Consider the following 19,328-nt stretch of genomic DNA (forward strand, 5'->3'; position numbering starts at 1 on the left):
CTCTGTCCTGTCCAGATCCTTATCCCCAGTGCCCTTCTGAACTGTTCCTCCTGGCCAGACTTATTCCCAGCCTGCTCTTGCAACCAAGCTCCTGGCCAGACCCTCGCTCATCCTCAGTTCCCTTCTGTGCCCTCTCTGCCATAGACTCATAGGGCTGGAAGGGACCTCTGGATGTCATCTAGTCCAGCCCCCTGCTTCAGGCAGGATCAACCCCCACTAAGTCATCCCAGCCAGGACCTTGTCAAGCTGGGACTTAAAAAACTTGAGGAATAGGGAATCCACCACCTCTCTAGGCAACGCGTTCCAATGATTCACCACCCTCCTGGTGAAGTAGTTTTTCCTAATATCTAACCCACACCTCTCCCTCTTTAACTGCAGACGTTATTCCTTGTTCTGCTATCTGACACCACTGAGAACAGTTTCTCACCCTCCTCTTTAGAGCTCCCCTTCAGGAGTTGAAGGCTGCTATTAAATCACCCCTAAGTCTTCTCTTCTGTAAGCTAAACAAGCCCAAATCTCTCAGCCTATCATAGGTCTTGTGCTCCAGCCCCTTAATCATTTTTGTTGCCCTCTGCTGAACATGCTCCAGCACATCCACATCCATTTTATACTGGGGTGCCCAAAACTGGACACAATATTCCAGATGTGGCCTCACCAGTGCCAAATAGAGGGGAACAACCACTTCTCTAGATCTGCTTGAAATGCTCCTTCTAATGTACCCAAGTATGCCGTTAGCCTTCTTGGCTACAAGGGCACACTATTTAAACATACCCAGTCTTTCATCCGCCATAAGCCTTAGGTCCCTTTCTGTCGTACTGCTGCTGAGCCTGTCAATCCCCAGCCTATAGCAATGCTTGGGATTCTTTTGTCCCAGGTGCAGGACTCTACACTTCTCCTTGTTGAACCTCATCAGAGTTATTTTGGCCCAGTCCTCCACTTTATCCAGGTCACTCTGGATTCTCTCTCGACCCTCCAACGTATCTACCTCTCCCCCTAGTTTTGTGTCATCTGCAAACTTGCAGAGGGTACAATCCAGTCCCTCATCCAGGTCATATTAATAAAGATGTTGAACAACACTGGCCCCAGAACCGAGCCTTGCGGCACTCCGCTTGAAGCTGACCACCATACAGATATTAAGCCATTGACCACTACCCATTGGGCCCAACTATCAAGCCAGCTTTCCATCCAAGGATGGAATTCCAAAGAGTCCAAGAGTCCAATCCATATTTCCTTAATTTATGGGCAAGAATGTTGTGGGAGACTGTATCAGAAGCTTTGTTGAAGTCAAGGTATTTCACATTCACTGACTTCCCCATGTCCACAGAGCCTGTTACCTTGTCACAGAAGCTAATCAGATTGGTCTGACAGGACTTGCCCCTGGTGAATCGATGTTGGCTACTTTTGATCACTACCCCTCTTCCAGATGCTCCAAAATGGATTCTTTGAGGATCCCCTCCATTATTTTCCCAGGAACTGAAGTAAGGCTGACTGGTCTATAGTTCCCTGGATTGTCCTTCTTTCCTTTTTTAAAGATGGGCACTATTGTTGCCTTTTTCCAGTCATCTGGGATTTCTCCCGATCTCCCTGAGTCTTCAAAGATAATGGCCAAAGGTTCAGCAATGACATCTGCCAATTCCCTCAGTACCCTGGGGTTCATTAAATCCAGACCCATGGATTTGTGTACATCTAGTTTTACTAGATAGCTCAGAACTTGTTCCTTCCCCACCAATGGCTGCCACCCACCTTCCCATATTGCAGTGTTTAGGACTGTCATGTGGGAGTTGACTTTGTCTGTGAAGATAGAGGCAATAAAAGCATTGAGTAGTGCAGCTTTTCCTACATCATCTGTCACTAGGTTACCTCTCTCATCCGGTAATGGCCCCATACCTTCTCTGATAACCCATTTATTGTTAACATGCCTGTAGAAACCCTTCTTGTTACTCTTCACATCCCTTGCCAGCTGCAGCTCCAGTTGTGCTTTCGCTTTCCTGATTACTGCCCGGCATTCTCCAGCCATATGTTTATACTTCTCCTTAGTCGACTGTCCTCGTTTCCATTTCTTGTACACATCCTTTTTGAATTTAAGCTGACTAAGGATTTCCCTGTTAAGCCAAGCTGGTTGCCTACCATGTTTGTATTTCTTGCTAGGCAGTGGGATGGTTTGCTCCTGTGCCTTCAGTAAGATTTCTTCTTTAAAATACTGCCAGTTCTCTTCAACTCTTTTCCCCTTCATCTTCGTTTCCCAAGGGATCCTGCTCATCTGTTCTCTCAGGGAGTTGAAGTCTGCTGTCCTGAAATCAAGGGTCTGTATGTTACTGCTCACCTTTCTTCCTTTTGTCTGAATCCTGAAATCTATGATCTCATGGTTGCTGCAGCCCAGGTTTCCACCCACTTCTATTTCTCCTACTCGTTCTTCCCTGTTTGTGAGCAGCAGGTCAAGTTGCGCACAGCCTCTGGTCAGTTGCTTCAGAGACCTCCACCCTTACCCTATCTCTCACCCATACCTTGCCCCATTGCCACTTCTTGCACCCCTCCACCTGCTGAGAACGGACACCACTTATTCTGCTCCCCAGCAACTCCCCCCAACACATCCCTCATTTTTGGCCCTACCCCATAGCCTAGGGAGTCCACAAAAGCTACTAGGCCTGGGACACCAGGGCTATGTCTACACGTGAAGCCAACATCGAAATAGCTTATTTCGATGTAGCAACGTCTACACGTCCTCCAGGGCTGGCAACGTCGATGTTCAACTTCGACGTTGCGCGGCACCACATCGAAATAGGCGCTGCGAGGGAACATCTACATGCCAAAGTAGCACACATCGAAATAAGGGTGCCAGGCACAGCTGCAGACAGGGTCACAGGGCGGACTCAACAGCAAGCCGCTCCCTTAAAGGGCCCCTCCCAGACACAGTTGCACTAAACAACACAAGATCCACAGAGCCGACAACTGGTTGCAGACCCTGTGCCTGCAGCATGGATCCCCAGCTGCCGCAACAGCAGCCAGAAGCCCTGGGCTAAGGGCTGCTGCCCACGGTGACCATAGAGCCCCTCAGGGGCTGGAGAGAGAGCATCTCTCAACCCCTCAGCTGATGGCCGCCATGGCGGACCCCGCTATTTCGAAGTTGCGGGATGCGCAACGACTACACGGTCTCTACTTCGACGTTGAACGTCGAAGTAGGGCGCTAGTCCTATCCCCTCATGGGGTTAGCAACTTCGACGTCTCTCCGCCTAACGTCGAAGTTAACTTCGAAATAGCGCCCGGCGCGTGTAGCCGTGATGGGTGCTATTTCGAAGTTAGTGCCGCTACTTCGAAGTAGCATGCACGTGTAGACACGGCTCAGAAGACATAATCTGGCCTGTGGGAAGCCCTGAACTTTGGTCCTCCTTCACGCTCCATGCCCTGTAGTGCTGGAGCACAAGGGAAGTAAGGTGTCTCAGGGCCACTTCATCAAGTATTGGTGTGGGTTTTTTTTGGTTTGTTTGCTTCTCATCTTTGTGTGGTCCCTGACTGATTTTTCTGCAGGTCCATGACCCACCCCTCACCGACCCAAAAAATGTTTCCAACCTTTTTTATAAATAAAGGCAATGTTAAAACCTTTTGTTTGAATGTAAATTAATATTTAACTTTATTTAAAATGAAGTTCGATAAACTAACATGATATATGCAATAAGATCTAAATATATGTTCCCCTTATGTTATAGCTGCATATTTACTTTTTATTCTCTAGTTGCCTAATATGAATAATTTAGTATTTAGGGTATTTAGATATAAGAAAATGCATTCTGTCCTAATGGGTGATTGGCTGGTGGTCTGTAGGAAGTTTTGCATTTAGCTGGGTGAGCCATGGTCCAAAAAGTTTAAGAACCAGTGATATAGTGATATGGAATGTAGGAGGAAGTCGCCCTATTTGGCAAATCATCCTGAATTAGCAACCTCTACCTTTGGAAGCCTACAAAGGTTCTTTTAGTGAGGAGCTGTTACCAAAGCCGGGAAATGAATCAATGACTCCTGCTACTTCTAGCTTCCCTGCATCCTCTGTCCTGCCCAGATCCTCACCCCTTGCCCATGGGCGATGGGGACCTGGGTGGGACAGGAGTGTAGGCTAGGAAGAGAATGAATCCATGGATGGTGTGGACTCATTCTCTTCTGCTTTTTTCCTCCTATATGTTTCTACTTACAGGACTGTTCAGAAGCAGTAAGTATGTTTTAGAAATACTCCACTGGATAGTCCATTATTTCATAGTCCTGTGCAAGGGTTTTTCCCTGTTTTCAGTTGCTTCCTGACCCTAGGGAGTGAGCGTCAGCTCTTCCTGTTCCCTCTCTCCTCTTGTGGCTGTTACTTGGGTGCATTGTGAAATGTTCTGGATACTTAAGGAGATTATCTGAGTTACTGTGATCACCATTCTTCACTGCTTCTGTCTCTCCTTAATTCTGTGAAGGTAAATGCTCTTATAGCGCACAAATTGAACATAAGCAGTGACTATACGACTGGTAAATATGCTGTTACAGAATATATATGGGAGAGCATGAATTGGTGCATGTCAGAGTATTTTGTAAATGGTGTCCTCATGTTAGTGCAAAACAAAAAATAGTGAAATTGAAAAAAATACAGAAAAGTAATTTGTGGGTGTTTCTCTAGTAATTTTTTAGTTATTTTCAAGTATAATGAATACCAGATCTTTAGATAGACTCTTTTCCATGCTGACAGCGTGCCTTTAACATTGTGCATGTACAATAATAGCCGTGTTTTCCAGCACACATTGTTAACCAGCACTCTGGCTGGGGCTGGTGGCAGTAAGACCAGCGAACCCACTCAACTAACCAGAAAATTTGATTATCCAGCAACCCCGATCCTCATGGATACTGGATAATCAAGCGTTGACTGTGTATTTGAGTTTAATTTGCTACCATTTCCTTGGATTTCTGGTATAAAGTACAATACTTAATTAAAAGCTGATTTTTAAAGCTGTGAAAATTTATGGTCCTAGCCGAGTGGTGATTATCAAGAACCAAATATAGTTTGCTTGTCAAATTTGTTCACAGGTGTCCTTTTCTCTATATACTTACTTTTACTGTACTAGTATTAAATATTTTTTCCACATTAGTAGTAGTACGGATACTTACAAACATAGCCGGAATTACTCAAAGGGGCTCTTAATAAAGAGATGAGAGGAATTGAGAGCATAATTTTAGTAAATATTGAAAAGCAAGAAGGACTTTGTTTCATAGGGTTTGGGAGTAGACAAAGTTCTGAATGTTCCTCCATGATGCCCTCTAAAGTCAGTTCTTACTGAGGAGAAAGTAAAATAACGTGGACTTGCTTTGTATTGTCTCAAATTGCTTTCTGTTACCTCGAGGGGGGTGAGCAAACTTTTTACATCCTGTCCCACTTTTTGTCCCTGCAATTAGCAGGTGCATCTCTCCCTACTTCTCCCCATTGCCCTGGAAGCGAGCAGTGGTCTCCGGAAGTGATGCACTGTGCTCCCTCAGCAGTGGAGACTGCGGAGGCAAGGCAGGGAGGCAGCAGACAAATGAGTTTTCTGAGTGCCACTTTCTCTTTTGAAAACTTGGCTTTTACTTTTAGTCATTCAAGGAAGAGAGACCAGCAAAACCTTTTATAAATTTCCTTTTATAGTAGGATAAAGTTCCTAAGTGTCAGGGTGGTCAAACAGTGGAATAAATTGCCAAGGGAGGTTGTAGAATCTCCATCGCTGGAGATATTTAAGAACAGGTTAGGTAGATGTCTCTCAGGGATGGTTTAGACAGTACTTGGTCCTGCCATTGGGGCAGGGGGCTGGACTCGATGGCCTCTTGAGGTCCTTCCAGTCTTAGGATTCTATGATTCTGTGACTTTTTTTTTTTTTTAAATCATTTGGGGACACAGGATTATTTCTCTGACCCTGGCATTAAACAGAAGGAGGTTGATAGTAATTGTGCTAGTTTTGTAACTTGCACTGCTTCTCACTGTATGGGGTTCTCCACAGTCATGAAACTTTAAACAAACTATATTCATCTGTCTTTATATCAAATTCTCAGAATCTTCGAAGCAAGGCCAGGGCAGGGTGCCTGAAGGAATTAAGTCTGAATGTGACTTTTATAAAATAGAATTAGCATTTGTAAAGCACAGCCCCTCAGGGAGCTCGAGCCCACAGCCAGTGCCCGGGAGAACTTAGCAGGCTCCTGAGGGGGGACTTCTATTTCTGGCCCTACCTCCTGGGAGCTGGGGAGTGAGCAGCTGGCAGGTGCCCGTCCCTTCCCTTCTGGCCTGGGAGCCGAGCTCTCTAGTCTGCATAGAGTATGAAGCCTTCCTGCTTCTCTAACTACATTCTAACCTATCCTCTCCTGTTGACAGCTGCAGGCAGACGCTTTTGTGAGGCATGGGGTAGGCTGTGTGCACTGGGAACATCAGCCTGAGTTCACCTGAACACGCCTCCTCTGCTCACTTCCCGGCAGGAGCAGGAGGGTCATTAATCAAGCTGCTATCCTGCCACAAGGCCACACACTCCTTTTGGAACAAAAAGCAGTCAAGTAGCACTTTAAAGACTAGCAAAATAGTTTATTAGGTGAGCTTTCGTGGGACAGACCCACTTCTTCAGACCATCATGTGGCCATCATGGTCTGAAGAAGTGGGTCTGTCCCACGAAAGCTCACCTAATAAACTATTTTGCTAGTCTTTAAAGTGCTACTTGACTGCTTTTTGTTTTGATAATGTATAGACTAGCACGGCTTACTCTCTGTTACTACTCCTTTTAGGCGAGACTCCCAGCCTGCGCTGCTGCGTCAGGTCGGGGGAGGGGGGAGGTCAGGAGACAGCTCTCTGCAGAGGTCAGCATAACAGGAGCAGAATGGCTGCAAGGAAGGCAATGGAGACTGCTGGGGAGGAGGGCCAGTCACGCTTTGCACCTCTTACAAAATTTTGTGCTCCCTACTTTTGTCCACCCCGACCTGGATTACAATGAGCAAAAAGGTAACATAACATAGAGCCTTTTAACTTTATATATACACTCATCCCTTGCTATATGAGCACAGTTGGTTCCCAAATTTCTGCTCATAGACGAAAACTCTTAAGAGCGACACTAAATTCCCATTAAAATACACGAAGAAGTCTCCAATTCGTTCCAAGTGCTTATAACTTGACATAAGCCAGTTGAGTTCAGGTACTTTTCTGATGTATTTGAACAGTTTGGCACCAGAAATAGGATGTAGTGTATGTAAGATAGAGCAGGGATTTCCAGCCTATGGGTTGGGACCCAAACAATAGGTCCCATTAGATTTGTTAAAGGTTGCCAGTTGGGCAGTTTCCAGCTGCATGTGGCTGTTAGAGAAGCCATTTGCAATTTCTTAATACTGCTGCCTCTGGCAGATATCTGTCAATAGCAATAACTGCTGGAGATGGCAGCTGTCTCTATCACTAGCTGTAGCAATTACCTTATGCCTTGGTGCTGAAACATTAACACTTGAGTTAATTGCTGGGAGCAGGAGGGCTGGGGGAGCCGCCCAGCATAGCAGCCCTGGTGAAGAGGCTGTGGGAGGAGGAGGAGTGGCTAAGGCTGGGGCCCTTGAGGGATGCAGGAGGGAGGGGGTATAAGACTGGAGGAAGTTTGGGGCTGCAGGGAAAGTCTAATGCTGTGGGAGGTTTGAGGCTGCTGGGGGGGTGTAAAGCTGGGGGTGGTTTGGGGCTGCCGGGTGGGGGGGGTGTAAAGCTGGGATGGTTTGTGGCTGCTGGGCAGGTTTAAGGCTGGAGGCAGTTTGGGACCATGGGGGACAGTTAAAACCTGGCTGAGACTGAGGTCTGTGAGGTGGTTGGGGAGTCTAATACAGTAAACCCTGGAGTTACCCAGGGGTTGTTCCTGCAACCCCTGCAAAACTTGAATTTTCCTGCAAGGGGAGGGGAGCCAGGAACCACCAGGGCTGGTCAGTTTCCTGGCTCCCAGAGTGAGGGGAGGTAGGAACCAGGGGCAGGCTGATTCCAGTCTCCCCATGGCTTGCAGGGCCAGGAAACTGATCAGCTCATGGCCGGTCAGTTTCACATTCTTGACATTGCAGGGGAGGGAACCAGGCTAAGAGCCTTCTCCCTCTCTTCCCCCAGCCTAAGGGCTGTCAGACAGCTGCATGTCTGAGGAAAGGGAGAGAGAAGGCTCCAGCTGCAGGTCTCCCCACCCCCAGCCAGGGACCCCACGGCTGGAGCTGAGCTAGCCGTAGGGCTGCAGGTCTCCCTGTTCCCCGGCCAAGGACCCCGCTCATGTAAGCGGGAGGGAAGTTCACTCATATAGTGAATAGAGGGAGGTATATATGTTTCTCGTTTTAGCAAGTAGTCATAAGTAAAGTACTCATTAAATGTGGGATGAATGTATATATAAAATCAGGCTACTATGGCGTATAATGACTCTTAAATATTTTTTGTTGCAAAATACTCTTATTGCAGTTTTAGTCGCTAATCTGGTTTATTAGAGAGTACCCATCACCATGGAATCTGAGTACTATTAATACACTTAGTGGAATAGTGAGAGAAACAAAAATTCTAAACATGAATAAACTATAATCTGTTCATCAGAACTCATTTCTAATGTCATTTCAAGCAGTGTTGATATACTTACACAAGTGTGAGATAATTGCCTGCACAAAATCTTCAGTGATATTTAGTTTAAACTGATAACATTTATACTACTAACACTTTTTTCTCAAAGTTGGGTGCAAATGTAAAATAACCCCACAACAATCCTGACAAGGTGGGCATAGGTATCCTTGGTTTACAGATGATGAAACTGAAGCATCCAGAAGTGAGATGTCTTGTTCAAGGTTATTTAGGAATTAGGAAGAGAACAAAGATTAAACTCAAAGGTATGTACTGTACTGTGCTGAAGGATACATCTTCACAGTATAAATACAAGTGTAATTGTGGTGAAGCTATCTGGCTAGAAATAATGAAGAGACATAAGTATTCAAGCCCATGGTTCTTGTCAGGTTCTTTTCAGCTTGGCTCATGCCACTACTTCATTACTATTGTTATCTCCATTGGCTCAATTAAAGTTTGTTAGATCACATGCTCATTGTTACAGTTGGGGTACATCTACAAAGCCAGTTGAGAAAAATCATTTTTTTTCTTGTTTAGATTTTGTAGCATACTGTAAATGATTCAGAACTTTGCAACTCTGATTTGAAGGGCGTGGCTTCTAGCAGTCAACAAGGGTTCATTGGTTCGACTCCAAAATGTATTTTTTTCTGTACTATTTCAGATATAACTTTTACTAGGACTAGAACAACTTGGGGCTTTCGTCTCTCACATTGATTATTGTTCATGCAGCATGTCCTATAGTGGAAGCAATATAAGGACATGCTGAAGGCACATACGAAAAAAGTGCACCATTGGTATGGACACTTGGAGAACCTTGCCCACGACTGTCCCCATTGGAAAGCGGTAATCTGTGAGGGGGTGGGGCAGTATGAGAGGTCCCACCTCAGTGCAGAGGAGGAGAGAGAAAGAAGAAAAGAGTGTCAAAAACAGCCCAGGGCATCTCTAATAGCTACCAACACCTGCCCCTTCTGTTATAAGGTCTGCGGCTTTTACATTAATATTAACGGTCATTAACAGTCTTAATAAAGAAAGGTCTTACTTGTTAATTGCAACACTCCCTTTCCCTCTGCATGCTTGATGGTTCAAAGGGACTATCATGTTGCTTTGTGTTCAGTTCCAACTATCTGCCAGGCTGTATTGTGAAAGTGAGTACAGATGGTATGCATCATTTACACTTGTGTTTTCTAGACTGGATATTTAGCACTGTAAGTGCATGCCAGTAGCCCTTGAGTTCTGTAAAGAAAGAGGAAAATATATTTTCATAACTCATGCACTTTTAGCTGACCTTTATTTTAAATTGTAACAGAGAGAGCCATGTTAGTCTGTACTCCAGCAAAACAAAACAGCAGAAATGTAGCACTTTAAAGACTAGCAAAATGATTTATTCGGTGATGAGCTTTCATGGGACAGATGCACTTCATCAAGCTCATCACCGAATAAATAATTTTGTTAGTCTTTAAAGTGTTACATTTCTGCTGTTTTGTTTTATTTTAAATTGTGCATGTGGTTTTTTTTTTTTTTTTCAACAGAAGGCAACAAGGGGTTAACCTTCAATATTTAAATTGTAGGGCAGCTTTCTTCAATGTGAATTTTCTGTTTAAAAGTGACCTGCCCCCAGAGTCAGAATTCCGTGTCATCACAGTTCTAAATGTTGAAAGGTAAAGATATTCAGCAAACATCTCACTTGAGGGGAAGAGGGGCAGGGGGACCCCATAACCCTGCAGCCGTTAATTCAAAATGGAGGAGAGAAATCCAGCAAAAATCAAATGTGCGTGCATGCATGCACACACAAACACACATGCACAATTGGAGTTTGCCCGGGGCAACAGAAAAAGGTCTTGAAGTATAGTTTCAAAAGTGCAAATGTAATTCTGCGATGTTCCAATGGGAGTGCTGTGTGTAAGATTTAGAGGGCAGTGGTTCTGCTCTTCTTGACATTGCGGAGGCTTCAGCTTTATCCTGTCCAGTTTTAGTCACCACACATGAAGAAAGCAGTGAACAAATCATAGAGATTGCAAAGGAGAGAACACAACCGTGAGAGGTTTGAAAAATAATCTACAAGGAAAAGTTGACAGAATTGGTTATGTTGATTTTTAAGGGAGAGAGCTGGGGTGGGACAAGTCTTCATAAACGTTAAGGCTTATAAAAAAAGTGATCAGTTGTTTTCCATGGCCATTAATGGTAGGACAAGAAATACTGTTCTTGATCTGTAGCCAGGGGGTAACTGGTTTTCATACTGTGTTGGCACGTTAACATGATCTCGTGAATATGGTATGAGACTGGGGCATCAGGAGACTTGAATTCTGTTCCTGGTTCTGCTGCTGAACACCTGTCTGACCTTGTCCTAATCACACCATCTTTTTGTGCCTTTCTTTCCTCTGTCACTCTTTATTTACATTATGAACCCTTTATATGCTCTCTGCAACAGTTTTGGTTGGGTCTAAGCCAAGAGATATCAAACTTCTCAGGCCATAACTTTCTCACTGCCTCTCCTTTAGCATTATGGGAAGAAAAGGATGTCCAGGACTCCTTGACAACTTTAGTGTTCTTCTCTGCCACATCCTACCCAATGTCCCTTTCTAAAATCAAAATAAAAGGAATGTAAATGCTGATGATTGCTGAACTGTTGATAGCATTAGCCAATTTTATTCTTAGCAATTATAAAAGAGATTTCTCAGTACTTTGTCTAGAGTTAGTTATTATTTGCCAATAATACTAAAAGCCAGCTTCATACTCCAGCAGTGTTATCTCATAAATGAAGTCTAAATTGCTGGATATCAGGGGTCCTGAAAAGTACCAAAAAGTAAGTTTACTGTAATGTCCCTTTTTATCTTTGTATCAGAGGGGTAGCCATGTTAGTCTGTATCTGCAAAAACAAGAAGTCATGTGACACCTTATAGACTAACAAGACCCACTTTGCCCACGAAAGCTTATGCTCCAAAAAATCTGTTAGCGTGTAAGGTGCCACAGGACTTCCCATTGTACTTTTTTTTTTCTTTAATTGTGGACATTAGTGTATAATGCTGCTGGGTGTTTTTCATATTTGTAACTATTAATTTTTCTGTAAAGCTACCTCAGATTTAGTCTGAATAAATATTGGCAATGCATATTTATCTTACAGTATAAATACTGAAAGATATAACCTTCAAAATCCTCTGCTCCCCACGTTTCTAGACATTATATGGGAGTATCAGGCTTTGCGTGCATCTACTCAAATGGTCTCCTAATAATCTCCACATTAGAAATTTCCCAGTTTGTAAAGTGATTTGCCCATACCTGTAGCATAATCATGGGTTTTTTTCCAGCTTTGGAAGGGTGTAGCTTTAATTGGAAATGTTCTTTTCTGGAAGCTGCTGTACTGTACTATTTCCACTTGTTCAGTAGACTACTCTCATTTCGTCAGCTTTTCATTATCCTACCTTGATGAACCAGCTTCCAGAATTAACAGTTTCTGGTGTACTAATGGTTTTGGCCATTTTTGTGGGGACCATCTTGGGTAGTGTGCAAGCATAGTCTGCCTAAACTTGTTTGCTACTCCTGAACAGGACTTGCCTGGTGGCCCATGGGAGCTGGTTCACTATCTTGCTAAGTCTTCCCCTTGCCCCCTCTTTCAAACCCAAGGCAGCCCTTAAGAGCTTTTCTTGATTTCCAAGGTGCAAAAATGGGGAGTGCAATTTGTTGTTTAGACTATGTGGTAAATGCATTCTCTGTGCAAGTCCAAGCTCTTTCCCCCCCTTCCCAGTCAGTTGTGTATCTGAGTATATTTTGATGTCAGAAGATAGCAATTTCCACAGCAAACAAATGAAGAGTAGTAATTTATTGCATGTAATATCTGAATTCAGTAGGTTTTACCATTCCAGTATTTGTCATTAATATAATACTGTAGAACTGGGGGTGGACCTTTTGCACTGTTAACCAGGATTCACTCTGGGTAGATCAGAAGAGAAGATATTGATGAGTCTCTACTTCATCCTGGTCTCATAACTCAGTTCTCTCCTCCGGGAAAGTTCTATATTGAATTACTGGACAATCCCAGTTATGCAGGGAATGTTGATGCCCGCCCTCCCCCCCCCCCACCCAAAAAAAACAAAAAAACAAAACTGATACCTGGTCTTCCTGAGCAGGTTTTATGGCCCAAGAGCAACTGGGTTAAGCTTTTGCTCCATCATCCTCAGTAGTTAGTAAAAGTTTTGTTTTATGTACAAATGTATCCCTTGAAGAAATTATAAAAGGATGGTTTATATAATGTGTTGACTAGATATATATTCTGATTTTGATGTTCCTATCAGATTTTGTTGAAGTTCACTGCTTCAGCAAAGCACTTGGAGGGAAAAAAAAAATCTGAAAATCATATGAATTATTACTTCAATACCAGACTTCAGATTTGGGACCTGTCACTTCTCCCCTTTCTGCCTCAGATTACTACTCTTCATAGGATCACTAAAGATTAAGGTTGGAAGAGACCAGTTACCCTCCTCAAAGTAGGATCAACCCCAACTATATCCAATAACATTTGAAACTTTAAAGCTGCTGTTCAGCTGAGATCACTGGGATGCCAAAGGTCAAGGGTAGGGGTGGCCAACCTTTTATCAGTGGGAGCCACATGGGAAGTTTTTTTACATGTTCTTGGGGCTGAACACAAAATAGACCCAACCCCCCACCCTCCCTCCAGGCTTAACCCTTCAGCCCCAGACCTGTCCCCAGGCTTAAACCCTTCGCAGCTGCAAACCCACCCCACCACCCCCAGTTGTAACCCCACGCAGCCCCAAACTGTGCCCCCACAGGCTTAACTGCAACATAAAACATCAGATAAGTCACTTGGTAATAAAATAGGAGGATCTGATTTTCTCCACATGCACATTTTTCAAGCATCATAGTTCAATTAATATATCATACTGTAAAGAAATACACAAGCCCCCCACCCTTAACCCCCAGAGCCCCCAGCCACAACCCTGCCCCCCTGCATCCCCAAGATGACCCCAGGCTTTAACCCCTGTCACAGCCTCAAACCACTCCTCGCCCCCCCCCCAATTTACCTGCCCTCCCAAACCACTATTCACTTACCTTGCACAGGAATTCCGAGTGCTGCTGCCCTCTGCTGCTCCTCTGCTACCTCCTCTTCACTGCAACTGTGTAGCTCCCCACACATAGAGCATGGTGGGGATAGCTCTTAGTGCCCTGCTGTGCTGAAACAATAGGACTTAATTTAATCGGTTTAACAGCCATTAACATCCCCAGCTCTCCATCTAACCCCATCCGTCCCCCTCCCCAGCCCACAGTCACTCACCTTTGCATGGGGGTCTTCACCAGCTGTCCACTTTTTATAGAGGCTGCATGGGGTCACCCACACAAAATGGCAGGGGTTGAGTGCCAGAAGCAAAGGTTGGGGGGGAATGATTGGGGAGGGGCCTGTGTTGCCTTGTGCCCCCCCCCCCGGAATTTCTTCATGCTCCCCCCCCCCCAGTTTTGGAAACCATGATCTATATGTTAATGTTTGTACTATGGCTAGAAAGATTTCTTACCAATTATCTTTATGTTATGGGGGATTCTGTCTGTAGCCCACTGGTTTGGCTGCGGTGTTGGAATGGGCAAGACGTGGGTTTGAATCCCTTAGGGGTAGCCACCACTGGCCCTTTGCAGAATCCACAAATCGATATTGTGGCCTCTTTCGCAAATACTTGGGGTTTTTTTTGTTTTGTTTTGTTTTAGTGCCACCAAGTGACAAAAGTATGTACTGCTATTTTTAATTAGTAACACATAATTTTGAACAAACTAACTTTCTTTAAAGTGATCACACATGATTTTGTTATGACATAATACTGGCTTTACACTCTCTAGACTTGCATTGCAAAATATATAGCACTCATAAATCAGAAGTAGAAGTCTGTGGAGTCACTCCTTTAAAATTCATGGAAAGCAATAGGACAGAGGAATTGTCGAGACTAAGATTACATCTGTCCTACTCTTACAAGGAAACTTATTTAAAATGATTTTAAATAACTCAATTATTTTAAAAAGTGGAATAAACTTTCCATGAAATATTATAAAATCATTTGTGCTGCTGTGGCTATCATGGAAATACATAAACCTGCAACAGTGCAGAAGATAGTACCATAAACCAAATTTGCAGTGGAATTCAAGCAGAAATTTCCTGACTCCTATGTAAAGATCTTGTTCATGAGGAAACACTTCAATACAGTAAACTTTTTCATATCCAGCATTCTGTCTTCTGGAACTCTCAAATAACTGGCATTTTAACCCTAAGTAAATTTTAGTTGCATTTTCCACAAGTATAGTATAATGAAAGTAAATGCAAATAAAAACAGTATAAGTTTACAGTGGCAATATTACTGTTGTTGGTAAATAAAGTACTCTGCATACATTTTATTTCCCAATATTTAATCTTGTTTTTCTTTAGCGTTATGCATTGCTAGGTATATCTCTCTCTTATTCAGAATATTTGAATATCCAACAACCTCCCAGTCCTGCGGCTGCCAGATATGAAAGAGTTTACTGTACCGAGATAGGGAGTGCTATGGACAGGGAGAACATCATGATGACAGAAGGAACAGGATTAAGAAATAAACAAAGTTATAGATTATTGATAGCACAGAATTGAAGTAATGAATACAGCATGTCAGCACAGAAGAAATCATAAAGAAGCATGGATGTCTAGTGAAGGTACTACCAAAGAACATGGTTAACTTCATGTTGTAGCGCAGTGTTGGGAAATGAGCATACTGAACTACACGTCCTATACGAGCCTGATCAGACTTGATTGGTTTGGCAGTGGCCACTGCAGTCAGAATCAGACTTAATGCATTAAAATTTGAAATTGGAAGGCAGGGGCCTGTAGTGTTGAAGCTTTGAAAATACCACAGTGAACTTCTGGAATATCATTGGTTGCTATTTTGTCCCCATCTTGGATCTAGAGGACACAACAGTAGAACAAGTGCAGGCGGAAGCAAAGAAGTTTTTTGGGATAAAGCTGTGTGCGAATGAGAGACAGTGTGAAACTAGAGATTGAAAGCCTATCAAAAAAAAGAAAGGAAGAGTATCCAGGGCATCTGAAAGCTAAAGATTGTTTTGAGTGGAAGAAATACAGACAGCTCAACAAGAGACTTAAAAACAATGTTTCAAAGGCTAAGACAGACTGACTTGAGAGAGACAGTAAAGAGCTGGAACAGCACTTTAAAAGAAGAGAGCTCTTTCAGAAAAGCAGATGACTTCTTTGATCGTAAACATCAAAAATTGAGAAACAGGTCAAACAAGTTATTATTTTGTAGGCATCAAATTAGTAAACAATTTTTGCTATTTTCCCCCTTATTGTAAAATGACAACTGCAATGAAGACACCATCAAAAAGTGGATAGCTACTGCTAGCAGAATACATGTGTGCCTGAATAAAAATATTTGGAATCTTACATCAGTACTTGACAATTAAAACTAGACTACATATAGAATGTTCACTGTATCCATATTACTTCACGGTTATGAAACGTGATTACTGACAGAGTCTGGAGCAAAATCTGCAAACACTTGTAAATGAAGTGCTTGTATGGCATCCTGTGTGTGAGGGGATGGGAAGGGAGAGAAATGACATGTAGTTGACTGAAAATGCAGAGGATGATTACAGCAATCTTAATGGCTGCACCTACACTAGCAAGTGCTTTAGAAAAAACTGGGCCTTTTTCAGAAGGACCTATGGAGCCTCTACACACAAAATATGCTTCTTTTGATCTGATATCGAAAGAGTGCAGCACTTTTTCGGGCAGCCCTTTTCCTCTCCCAGATAAGGAAAAGCACCTTTTTCCAGAAGATTCTTTCAGGAAGAACATATGTGTAGATGCCCCAGGGGCCCTTTTTTCAAAAGAGCAGTCCTCATGGCACTGGAGGCTTTGATCCCTGGCCAGCCCTTTTGAAAGGGCATGGGCGGTGTGGATGCTATCTATCAAAAGAACAGATTGAATTTTTTGATCAGCTTTTTTGTGTGTGGATACAATCTTTCAAAAGAAGTATTATGAGAAGAGAGATTTTGAAAGATCGGTGTAGTGTAGACTTAGTCAAGGTGTCAATTACAATGATTTAGCCATTTGCTAGAAAGTCTGCAACTGACTGAAATTATTCTGCACACATAGGCTGTTTCTACACAGGCCACTTTCTTCGAAAGTGGCATGGTAGTACATGGCCCAAAATATGCTAATGAGGTGTGGATGCAAATTTCCTGTTCCTCATTAGCATATGGTCACATGATTTGGAGTCTGGAAGACCATTCTTCCGGACTCCAAAATGCTGTGTAGAAGTGCGGCCCGCGGGGGGTCTTCCAGAGGCCCCTTCTTCCCAAAAAATTTTATATACACATGCCACAAATGGTGCTTGGTCCTGCTGTGAGGGCAGGGGAGTGGACTGGATGACCTGTCGAGGTCCCTTCCGGTTCTGTGAGATATATATGATCAGGTCTTCAGGGCAAAAGCCATGCTGTTTTGTTATTCTCATTTCTGGATGTTCAGTGAACAAATTATTTGTGTGTGTTTGTGAGAGAGAAAACAAATTATATTTAAAGTGTGCAAGCGGGGGTAGAGGGTTATATGGAGAGTTAGGCATAGGGGATGTAAACTAAGTTGTGGTTTGTAGTAATGATACTTTATCAGGCCAGAGTTCAGAAGCTGAAAATTAGGCTGTCCTTAAACAAGCATACCCATTAAGAACAGTATTAAGTAGAAAAAAGCAGTCAAGTAGCACTTTAAAGACTAACAAAATAATTTATTAGGTGAGCTTTCGTGGGACAGACCCACTTCTTCAGACAATAGCCGTACGAGGACAGACTCAATATTTAAGGCACAGAGAACCAAAAATATCAAAACAAAAAGCAGTCAAGTAGCACTTTAGATACTACCAAAATAGCTTATTAGGTGAGCTTTTGTCTGTCCCATGAAAGCTCACCTAATAAACTATTTTGCTAGTCTTTAAAGTGCTACTTGACAGCTTTTTGTTTTGATAGTGTATAGACTAGCACGGCTTCCTCTCTGTTACTAGAACCAAAAATAGTAATCAGGGTTGACAAATCAGAAAAAAATGATCAAGATGAGCAAATCAGAGAGTAGAGGGGCAGAAGGGTGGGGGGGTGTCAACAATTAGATTAAGCCAAGTATGCAAAAGAGCCCCTGTAATGGTTCAAACCATGTGTTAATGTATCGAATTTGAATATAAAAGAGTTCAGCAGCCTCTCTTTCCAGACAGTTGTGAAAATTCCTCTTCAGTAAGGCGCAGACTTCTAAGCCATTAACAGAATGGCCCACTCCATTAAAATGCAGGCTGACAGGTTTGTGGATCAGGAGTGTTATGTCTGTTTTGTGCCCATTAACTCTTTGTCTAAGAGAGTTTGAAGTGCTACTTGACTTTTTTTGTTTTGATAGTATATAGACTAGCACAGCTTTCTCTCTGGTAGTATTAAATAGGATTGCATTTTTGGATAGGGATTTTACTTCAAAATCTTTGTTCAGGTTACATAAGTGCAAACTAAAATGAAAAGCCACCAAAATATAGTCAAACTAGTTGAAGATTAAAAAAAAAAACAACTTAGTTTTGATGGTGGGTTACCAAAACTGTAATATTTAAACTTTAGCTGCTTGTGGTAAATCCTGGAATTACCAGCTTTTTCTGTTTGTGGCTGAATTTAGTTTCTGAATGTATCTGCCAGGTTTACTTACATGAAATTCTGTTTTACTTCCCGAAGGGGGCAGCAGATTATCTGTGTTGCATGACATTCTTTGTTTTGCTTAGTGAAATTTGCAGCAACCAAAATGTTCAATACATAGTTTACTATAGCTCACAACAATGTGAAATCCAGAATATAGCAGAAATACGTGTAAGTGATTTCTGTACAATCACTCATGTATCTCAGTTCATTTATTCTGAACTTTAGTGCCTGGTCTGCTGCTGCTCTTCACTTTCCATTTCTTCATTTTGAGTGTATTTGATAGTGTGCTGTGTACATAGGAGTCTTAGATAAGTTTTACCTACCTCCCATTTCCCCACTCATGCCACCAGGTTCATCAGACTACTGTCACCTTGGCATAATCCACTGCAGCCCAGACCATCACTTCCAAGATGGGCGGAGGGCTACCTCCTTTTTGTGTTTTACTGCTGATTCATAGTCTTGCTAAGGTAATGAGATTTTTCAAAATGAAAAACTAAGATATAACCATCATATAAATGTCAGAAGGTATCCAGGAGTCAGTTATGGGTGTGATTTTAATTATAACTATTTTAAAATGAGAAACTTAGTATTTTTAGTTTTAAAGAAAACTGATTTAAATAAAAATTGATTTTTTTCACTGGAGTAGGGGGAGCTTTTAGGCATAGGAAAACTGGCTGGCCCACTGAGAGTGCAGTGGGGGAAGATAGGCCTGATAACTTCAAGTCAGCTCCTTTTATGTATTTGGTGAGGATGTGTTATGAATAAACACATCTGCTTCATTTTGTGCAGTTTCATATGAGAGTTTTTGCAGATTGTGACTAATTGGCATGAAATATGCACACAGTTCCCAACTGAGAAGCCCCCCAAAAACATGCCTGACTCTTACCACAGGCTGGTTTACAGTAATTCCAGGGGTTGGATTTGGCCTGTGGGCAATAGGTTCCCCAACCTGATTTAAGTAATAGACCTTCTAAGATCTTACTTGAAAACATTCCTTGGATCATCTTTCTATCTACAATCTCCTCAGTTTTATATTTCTCCTGTTTTCCTC

General features: G+C 42.8%; 1 protein-coding gene across 3 annotated transcripts in view; it reads left to right on the forward strand.

Annotated features, from left to right (window-relative positions):
* ANKRD28 (ankyrin repeat domain 28) overlaps positions 1-19,328 on the forward strand; it is a 200,592-nt gene that overhangs the window by 18,468 nt on the left and 162,796 nt on the right. The window contains exon 2 of one of the 3 annotated variants that reach the window (XM_074984526.1): positions 18,628-18,744. The exons of the other annotated variants lie outside the window; for them this stretch is intronic. Coding sequence (XP_074840627.1) covers positions 18,688-18,744 — 57 coding nt within the window. The 5' untranslated portion in view covers positions 18,628-18,687. The remainder of the gene's footprint in view (positions 1-18,627; positions 18,745-19,328) is intronic. 3 annotated transcript variants of the gene reach the window in all.

Source organism: Carettochelys insculpta, chromosome 2 (assembly GCF_033958435.1).
Source record: "Carettochelys insculpta isolate YL-2023 chromosome 2, ASM3395843v1, whole genome shotgun sequence".
Lineage (NCBI taxonomy): Eukaryota > Metazoa > Chordata > Testudines > Carettochelyidae > Carettochelys > Carettochelys insculpta.